This window comes from Ylistrum balloti, unplaced genomic scaffold (genome assembly GCF_031769215.1).
Source record: "Ylistrum balloti isolate Yb309-2 unplaced genomic scaffold, AGI_CSIRO_Ybal_v1 Utg371682, whole genome shotgun sequence".
NCBI lineage: Eukaryota > Metazoa > Mollusca > Bivalvia > Pectinida > Pectinidae > Ylistrum > Ylistrum balloti.
Genome location: NW_026782850.1, coordinates 14,038 through 24,579, shown reverse-complemented (window position 1 = coordinate 24,579; position 10,542 = coordinate 14,038). Strand labels below are relative to the sequence as shown.

At 40.0% G+C, this 10,542-nt stretch overlaps 1 protein-coding gene across 1 annotated transcript; it reads left to right on the top strand.

Moving 5' to 3' along the window:
• Window positions 1-3,419: 3,419 nt before the first annotated feature.
• Window positions 3,420-9,443, top strand: LOC132563340 (tripartite motif-containing protein 2-like). Its single transcript, XM_060228102.1, has 2 exons — window positions 3,420-3,458; window positions 7,739-9,443. The coding sequence occupies exon 2, from the start codon at window positions 7,755-7,757 to the stop codon at window positions 9,441-9,443; it is 1,689 nt and encodes a 562-aa protein (XP_060084085.1). The 5' UTR covers window positions 3,420-3,458; window positions 7,739-7,754.
• Window positions 9,444-10,542: the final 1,099 nt, after the last annotated feature.

Here is a 10,542-nt window from a genome sequence, read left to right as displayed (position 1 = left end):
TATACTAACATTTAAAGAATTTCCGTTTTTAAAAATCAGCATTTAGAAATGGACTGTGAGCACGCGCTAATACCCTGGCGAAGATACCGGTAGATTATACCGACATTCCAAAGGTATAATTGTTCATTCTTTAAATGTCTTGTAGATAACCGAGAGTCAAAGGGTCATGATAGTTAGGGCACAAAAGTACATGTGTGATCAAGTTAGTAATCTTGACGCACTTAGTAAGATCACTTTATCATACCCGAAAAAATTCAATAGTGTTCATATTAAATACTTAAATACGTGTATCAGAAATGCCTTTCATGATGATAATAATTGATATTTTCAACTTCGGAATAATAAAAAGTCTATAGATATGATACTTATTCGTAAGCGCATTAGACAGAAGGCGACCTAATTAGGGTAGAGTCGTTTTAAAGGTCAAATGAGTAATTTATCAACAGCAACAACCGATAAAGAGCAACAAATTGGGACATAGCCTTGATATGGGGAGAGAGAGAGAGAGAGAGAGAGAGAGAGAGAGAGAGAGAGAGAGAGAGAGAGAGAGAGAGAGAGAGAGAGAGAGAGAGAGAGAGAGAGAGAGAGAGAGAGAGAGAGAGAGAGAGAGAGAGAGAGAGAGTCTGTGTGGAGTAATTAATATAACAGTAGTGTCTGTGTGTTGTAATTAATATATAAGTACCGTCTGTGTGTGGTAATTAATATACCAGTAGTGTCTGTATGGGGCAGTGTCTGTATGGGGTAATCAATATAACAGTAGTGTCTGTGTGGGGTAATTAATATAACAGCAGTGTCTGTGCGTGGTAATTAATATAATAGTAGTGTCTGTGTGTGGTAATTGATATAACAGTAGTGTCTGTGTGTGGTAATTAGTATAACAGTAGTGTCTGTGTGTGGTAATTAATCTAACAGTAGTGTCTGTATGGGGCAGTGTCTGTATGGGGCAGTGTCTGTATGGGGTAATTAATATAACAGTAGTGTCTGTGTGGTAATTAATATAACAGTAGTGTCTGTATGGGGCAGTGTCTGTGTGTGGTAATTAATATAACAGTAGTGTCTGTGTGGGGTAATTAATATAACAGCAGTGTCTGTGCGTGGTAATTGATAGAACAGTAGTGTCTGTGTGTGGTAATTAATATAACAGTAGTGTCTGTGTGTGGTAATTAATATAACAGTAGAGTCTGTGTGGGGTAATTAATATAACAGTAGAGTCTGTGTGTGGTAATTAATATAACAGTAGTGTCAGTGTGTGATAATTAATATAACAGTATTGTCTGTGTGTGGTAATTAATATAACAGTAGTTTCTGTGTGTGGTAATTAATATAACAGTAGTGTCTGTATGGGGCAGTGTCTGTATGGGGCAGTGTCTGTATGGGGTAATTAATATAACAGCAGTGTCTGTGCGTGGTAATTGATATAACAGTAGTGTATGTGTGTGGTAATTAATATAACAGTAGAGTCTGTGTGGGGTAATTAATATAACAGTAGTGTCTGTGTGTGGTAATTAATATAACAGTAGTGTCAGTGTGTGATAATTAATATAACAGTATTGTCTGTGTGTGGTAATTAATATAACAGTAGTTTCTGTGTGTGGTAATTAATATAACAGTAGTTTCTGTGTGTGGTAATTAACATAACAGTAGTGTCTATATGGGGTAATTAATATAATATTAATTTCTTGATCGTCTGAATTGATATCTTAGATCTCCATTTTGATATACCAGGTAATTATCTAAGAGTGCTTTACAATGATACAGTTGACACGGTTGCAATGATTCGATATTCTTATTTCTCCTGACTTCCTGAATACTTCCGTGGTGAAATTGTTACACTCTCTGTGATATGTGACATTATAAAATTCACATTACATTATACAATACAAATATATTGAAATTGTACCTTATACTTATTATTTTTAATATATTTTGTTACCCAAAACTTAACCTTTCTGAACCTCTTTTCAAAAAAAAAAGTATTAAGATAACAACTGTAGTTCCTGTCCTGCTCTTGTTTCTACATATTACTGTGACTTTTACTTTTATCATTTTGCATGGTACGATCATTATATGTCATTCTGCTTTTTGGTTTTTCCTCCTGCACGTGGGTACGTTGGGCGGAATACAACTGTTTTGTGGATGTTAAAAGCATGTTTCAGCAGAACATGTTAAGGATTTATTTTTGTAATTTTGTACAAAGATCAAAACGTCTGAACGTATTGTTCTGTATTTCTTCTAACGGTCGAATATATCCGATTCAAGGGAGACAACTAAAAAATTGGAGCCGTTTTTTTTTCCTGGTCCGTGTTTTTACTGTTATATGATCTGTTTTGATACGTATTTAACAAACCCTCCATTGATATATACAGAGAAACATTTTCTGTGATAATAATCTAGACCTGTATCGATTTTACAGGTAACACGAACACTCTCTATATACTTATCTATATACAGGTCTAAACATGTCTAGTAAAGCGTACTGTGGTATGTGTGTGTGTGCACGCTCTCTCCGTCGATCTCCATGTTTATTGTCTCGACAAATATTTATATCTGTAGATTCTACCTATCGCAGACAATTTATGAAGTCACCTGAAATCAGTGATACAGGTATGTATAACATTTGTATTATACAGGTGTTCTGAAGCTGGATCTGATCACGTGAGGTATTTTTGGTTTTGTTGCATAGACATTGATATATTGTACACTTTCGAGGGGATTGTTTATGTGTTAATATCTTAAGTACCCGTACAAATACCTTAATATCATTCTGAATCTTTCAGGTGCGTGTAGCGAATAGCATGTAAATTTGGTGTTCGACCTATGACCTGTCACCTCAGTTGACCTAATCTATAGATTGATTTCCGTGCCCAGTCATCCGTGTTAGATCAATATTATGTATCTAGGAATGACTAAGGCTCTAATACCAGGTTTGGCACGACAAAGACGACTCATGAATATATTCATGAAGGGGTGTCATTGTTCAGGAGGCCGCGGGGTATTTATCATCAAAGCCTTAGTAGCTTTAGATATCGCTACGTACGTGGAAATCGAGTACTCATTAACATGTTGTCAACTGATTATATAAGTGTTAACGAGAGAATGTGGAATTGAAAATAGGTATATATATTTTTCTATATGATGATAGCTGTACATTTCGTATTTATGGCCTCCAATAATATGTAAATTATCATGAGATTTGTGCATACACCTGGTGTGATAGGTCGGTGTTCCACGTGTCCCGCCCACCGTCGCCACAACAAGCACCGGTTTGTTTACAACCTGACTATTTACAAAATAAAGATACGTATGATAGTATAATATATATACACATATATATATACATACCTGGTCACGTGTTCACTATGACGTTGGTCATTATATATTGGTATTTTTTCAACATCAAATCAGTTTTATCGAAATCTACGCAAGGAAAAGTAACTTTCAACAACACGTTGTATAAGGTAAGACCAAACACTAAATGTTTATCGTTAATACGTATTGATCTGGATATTGAATGAATAAACTACAGATAATCGATTACTGATTTTTTTTAAAAAGAAAGACAATTTTGTTTTCAATATACCTCCATCACCATTGATAACTATGCTTTATAAAACAAATTTTGTTCACAAAGGGATTTGATTGAAACTGGTGCCTAATTATCGCTGATAAACAACTATTGAATGTGTGACAATTGTTAGATCTGAACAAATACTGGGAAAATTTTTCTTTTACTGAATAGGACGTTTAAAATTGTATCACGTACAAGTACGTGTCCTCGAGGTGGCATGGTTATTGGCACGGCGCCATCTTTGTCTGAAGTCTCTGAGTCAACTATTGGCATATTATCGATTAAATTTAATTGTTCAATTCTATTCAAGGTCTATATCTGGTTCATGTGATATTTTTGCTGTTAACAACTGCGCATGTGTGTGTGTGTTTTTGTTACAATATTTGACGAAAGTAACTACAAGAAAAGTGATAAAATAGCAATAGTTTACATGTATATTTATACATACTTTTATTTTGTATGTCAGTTGATATCACATACATCTCGAAACTGTACAAATAGATAAATAGACTTGAGGGAAAGACTTCATAACAAAGGCAAGGACTCCCTAACATAGACTAGGACTCCCTAACGTAGACTTGGACTCCCTAACATAGACTAGGACCCCTAAGATAGACTAGGTCTCCCTAACATAGACTAGGACTCCCTAACAAAAACTAGGACTCCCTAACATAGACTAGGACTCCCTAACAAAGACTAGGACTCCCTAACGTAGACTTGGACTCCCTAACATAGACTAGGACCCCTAACATAGACTAGGTCTCCCTAACATAGACTAGGACTCCCTAACAAAAACTAGGACTCCCTAACATAGACTAGGACTCCCTAACAAAGTCTAGGACTCCCTAACATAGACTAGACCCCCCTTACAAAGATTTGGACATCCTTACTAAGACTAGAATCCGTAATCTTAACAAAACAACACTCCCCGATAAAGATAAATTTTCCTAACAAACACTTAATCTCTAACAGATTCTGATCTCCCTAATAACTACCAGAATCCCTAACAAAGAACCCTCTTATAAACCTCCCTGAAATGTTCCAGTAATGGTACTAGTTAAGATAACATAATTGGAATGAGTCCAACATCAACACGCTTACGCACGCAGTTATATAAGGATAAGTTGTTCATACTGCGACTACCGTTAATATTGCACTACCTGAACTAGGTCTGATAAATATGACGTCATGATTAACTACAACTTATATTCTGTATATGGAATGATTTATCATACTGTCACTCGTGTTCGATACATTTAATCGAACTGATGTATTGGGAATTATCATACCGGAAGTATTAGGAATGAATACATCCCGCGTTAACATCCTCAAATACGCTTAAACGTTCAGGAACTAACACAACACCAAGGTGCAGGAACTATAATACATCCCCAAGGTGTAGGACCTAATATATCCCCAAGCTGTAGGACCTAATACATCCCCAAGGTGTAGGAACTATAATACATCCCCAAGGTGTAGGACCTAATACATCCCCAAGGTGTAGTAACTATAATACATCCCCAAGGTGTAGGACCTATAATACCTCCCCAAGGTGTAGGACCTAATACATCACGAAGGTGTAGGAACTAATACATCCCCAATGTGTAGGAACTAATACATCCCCAAGGTGAAGAAACTATAATACATCCCCAAGGTGTAGGACCTAATACATCACGAAGGTGTAGGAACTAATACATCCCCAAGGTGTAGGAACTAATACATCCCCAAGGTGTAGAAACTATAATACATCCCCAAGGTGTAGGAACTATAATACATCCCCAAGGTGTAGGACCTAATACATCCCCAAGGTGTAGGACCTAATACATCCCCAAGGTGTAGGAACTATAACACATCCCCAAGGTGTAGGAAATATAAGACATCCCCAAGGTGTAGGAACTATAATACATCCCCAAGGTGTAGGAACTATAATACATCCCCATGGTGTAGGAACTATAATACATCCCCAAGGTGTAGGACCTAATACATCCCCAAGGTGTAGGAACTATAATACATCCCCAAGGTGTAGGAACTATAACACATCCCCAAGGTGTAGGAACTATAATACATCCTCAAGGTGTAGGAACTATAATACATCCCCAAGGTGTAGGACCTAATACATCCCCAAGGTGTAGGAACTATAATACATCCCCAAGGTGTAGGAACTATAATACATAATACATCCCCAAGGTGTAGGAACTATAATACATCCTCAAGGTGTAGGAACTATAATACATCCCCAAGGTGTAGGAACTATAATACATCCCCAAGGTGTAGGAACTATAATACATCCCCAAGGTGTAGGAACTATAATACATCCCCAAGGTGTAGGAACTATAATACATCCCCAAGGTGTAGGACCTAATACATCCCCAAGGTGTAGGACCTAATACATCCCCAAGGTGTAGGAACTATAATACATCCCCAAGGTGTAGGACCTAATACATCCCAAGGTGTAGGACCAATACATCCCCAAGGTGTAGGACCTAATACATCCCCAAGGTGTAGGACCTAATACATCCCCAAGGTGTAGGAACTTTAATACATCCCCAAAGTGTAGGAACTATAATACATCCCAAAGGTGTAGGACCTAATACATCCCCAAGGTGTAGGACCAATACATCCCCAAGGTGTAGGACCTAATACATGCCCAAGGTGTAGTAACTATAATACATCCCCAAGGTGTAGGACCTATGATACCTCCCCATGGTATAGGAACTATAATACATCCCCAAGGTGTAGGACCTAATACATCCCCAAGGTGTAGGAACTATAATACATCCCCAAGGTGTAGGACCTAATACATCCCCAAGGTGTAGGAACTATAATACATCCCCAAGGTGTAGGAACTATAATACATCCCCAAGGTGTAGGACCTAATACATCCCCAAGGTGTAGGAACTATAATACATCCCCAAGGTGTAGGAACTATAATACATCCCCAAGGTGTAGGAACTATAATACATCCCCAAGGTGTAGGAACTATAATACATCCCCAAGGTGTAGGACCTAATACATCCCCAAGGTGTAGGAACTATAATACATCCCCAAGGTGTAAGAACTATAATACATCCCCAAGGTGTAGGAACTAATACATCCCCAAGGTGTAGGACCTAATACATCCCCAAGGTGTAGGAACTATAATACATCCCCAAGGTGTAGGAACTATAACACATCCCCAAGGTGTAGGAACTATTACATCCCCAAGAGGAACCATCCCCAAGGTGTAGGAACTTTAATACATCCCCAAAGTGTAGGAACTATAATACATCCCAAAGGTGTAGGACCTAATACATCCCCAAGGTGTAGGAACTATAATACATCCCCAAGGTGTAGGAACTATAATACATCCCCAATGTGTAGGAACTATAATACATCCCCAAGGTGTAGGAACTATAATACATCCCCAAGGTGTAGGAACTATAATACATCCCCAAGGTGTAGGAACTATAATACATCCCCAAGGTGTAGGAACTATAATACATCCCCAAGGTGTAGGACCTAATACATCCCCAAGGTGTAGGAACTATAATACATCCCCAAGGTGTAGGACCTAAGGTATAGGATATATCATCCCCAAGGTGTAGGACCTAATATCCCCAAGGTGTAGGACATCCCCAAGGTGTAGGACCTAATACATCCCCAAGGTGTAGGAACTATAGGTGTATACATCCCCAAGGTGTAGGAACTATAATACATCCCCAAGGTGTAGGAACTATAATACATGCCCAAGGTGTAGGAACTATAATACATCCCCAAGGTGTAGGACCTAATACATCCCCAAGGTGTAGGAACTATTATGCATCCCCAAGGTGTAGGAACTATAATACATCCCCAAGGTGTAGGACCTAATACATCACCAAGGTATAGGACCTAATACATCCCCAAGGTGTAGGAACTATAATACATCCCCAAGGTGTAGGAACAATAATACATCCCCAAGGTGTAGGACCTAATACATCACCAAGGTGTAGGACCTAATACATCCCCAAGGTGTAGGAACTATAATACATCCCCAATGTGTAGGAACTATGATACATCCCCAAGGTGTAGGACATAATACATCCCCAAGGTGTAGGAACTATAATACATGCCCAAGGTGTAGGAACTATAATACATCCCCAAGGTGTAGGGCCTAATACATCCCTAAGGCTATTTATTTTTTACTTACAGGTACCACTGCCTAAACATGGCGAACGTTGCGGATAACGCAGAAGGCGGGGATTCAACAAAGAGGAGTCTGATAGTGGACGAAGCAGCATTTGAAGAACAGTTCCTCCGATGTCACATATGTAATGAACGGTTTGACCAAGCGGAGCGCCACCCCAAGTCTTTGCCATGCAATCATACTTTCTGTCTACCCTGTCTCAAACAGGTATTCGATCACAACCAACAGAACCAACGAAGGTCGGTGGCATGGCTCGACGAAAACTTCGAAGGAGTACTCAAATGTCCGGAATGTAGAGTAGAAATATTCCTGAGTCGGAGCGAAGTCGACGCTCTACCCAGAGACCATCGCGTCATACAGATGATGGACTTTCTATCGACAGTGCAGGCAAAATCGCAGAATGTCTGTTCAAAACATGAGAACCAACCATTAAACTTTTTCTGTAAGGATTGTCTGATTCCTGTGTGTCGGGATTGTACAGTCCTGGATCACAAAGAACAGCAAGGACATAACATCGTGGATGTATCAGAAGCCTTAAATGAGAGTTCAACGGACTTTGATGTAATCGAAAAGAAAAGTAAAGATTTGCTAAGCAAAATGAAAGGTAGGACAGATTCTCTGGCTAATGCCTCAAAACAACTGGACTTACAAGAACGTCAGTTGAAGAGCTCCATCAAGGATACGTTTATAGAGTACAGATTACTGCTGGAAAGGCGTCAGGAGGCACTGATCCGAATTCTCCGTGAATCGGTTCAGGAACAGAAACAGAAAATCAATACACGATTTGTGGATATTTGTACACAAGGGTCAGACCTCCAAAAACTTTACGATACTTTTAAAACGGCACGGGGATGCAACGATATACGGCAGCTGTTCACCGTTCAACAGCAGATGAAAGAGAAGGAGACAGAGTTCACATGCACAGCCGAGGCGAACGACGACGAAATTTTCATTGGTTGCAAATTTAATAACCCCAGTGAATTAGGGTTTCTGTCAGAAATGAGTGGATTGGGCGAGGTTGTGACAGAACAAAACTTTGACCTTAAGAATCCAGTTCCCGCTCATCAGCTGGTATTACTGGACAGCTGGGAGCGTCCCACATACTACTCGGGTGAGGATGACGCAACCGAGGTCGTAGAAAATGAGGAAGAAGAAGAGACGCCAACATCTAGAGAAGCCCCATCCAGAGATTCCTCTTCGAGGGCACCCTCGTCTAGAGCCAACACATCCAGGGTCAACGCAAGGGGAGGTAGACTTCGCTCGCGAGCACCTGATGTCTCGTCCCCGTCTGTCCTCGCGAGGCTGACGCGTCGTAATCTGCAGTCGTCACTGCTGGACCCTACCGGTGGCGTCGACGTACAGGAGTACGTCCAACCTCTGGACAATGATGAAGAGAGACATGCACGTGAAGCCCTCGCGTCAACCTACCTCATGAGGATCGCTAACCGTCTGAACGAGAGCGCCGAGGAAATGGCTGAAGCTTTAAGGCAGGGAGAGGAATCCTCTACGACTTCCCAAGAGGATGGTGATAGTAGTCCGACGTCACGCCATACTTCCGGTAACTCTCGAGGAGGATCATCCTCTCGGTCGTCAAGGTCGCCACAAGATGGTGTCAGAGTTGTTAGACACCCCACACCCCCAACCACGCATGCGTCATCCAGAGACCACGGCTCGCATAGCTACTCTTCTAACAGATACAGTAACAGCTAACACTGTATTATTTATTCTAAATTCAGTTTGAGTAGAACTGAGAAATGTTGGTGAGAAAAAGAAAGACAACGCACATATTACGTTAAATACGAACAAAAACAAACAAACAGATTGATTATGTACTTATTAGAACCAGTGACGATGATCTCGTCATCTGACAGGTCAGTGAAAGTGGTAGAGACAAGTGAATGGTGGTTCTGGGAGTGGGGGCTGTCCGTTGGAAACTAGTTAGTTAAAGTTCAATAATCGCTTTTGATGCATTGTTAGCAATCTGTGATACCACGTACCGTCATGTGACAATATGTAACATCACGTGATAATATATGCTCTGATGTGATACTGCCAAGAAGTCGTGTAAATGGTGTACTATTATGTACCATCACGTGACAAAATTTCTGGTATTGCTTATCATCACATGATATCCTGTATCGTCATCTGACATTTTACAATGTGATACTGTCATGTGATAATGCCTATCGACAACCGTCCTGCGACAATATTACTGTCACGTGATAATATGATACTGTCATGTGATACTGCCTATCGACAACCGTCCTGCGACAATACTACTGTCACGTGATAATATGATACTGTCATGTGATACTGCCTATCGACAACCGTCCTGCGACAATATTACTGTCACGTGATAATATGATACTGTCATGTGATACTGCCTATCGACAACCGTCCTGCGACAATACCACTGTCACGTGATAATATGATACTGTCATGTGATACTGCCTATCGACAACCGTCCTGCGACAATATTACTGTCACGTGATAATACGATACTGTCATGTGATACTGCCTATCGACAACCGTCCTGCGACAATACCACTGTCACGTGATAATATGATACTGTCATGTGATACTGCCTATCGACAACCGTCCTGCGACAATATTACTGTCACGTGATAATATATACCGTTGAACAATGTTATTGTTTTTCTATGATTGATTGACATGTGTACCTGAGTTTACTGCAGTGGTACCGTTGAAGTGGTTGGTTGCCATGGTTATGGGCATCACCGGCATCTTGTGACCGAGTCGAACTAAATCTTACTTTTTCTGAAAAAAAGACAAGAAAACACTTTCATAC

What these genes read in the sequence shown, in the direction of transcription:
- LOC132563340 (XM_060228102.1), top strand. Translation starts at nt 7,755, where the DNA reads ATGGCGAACGTTGCGGATAACGCAGAAGGCGGGGATTCAACAAAGAGG.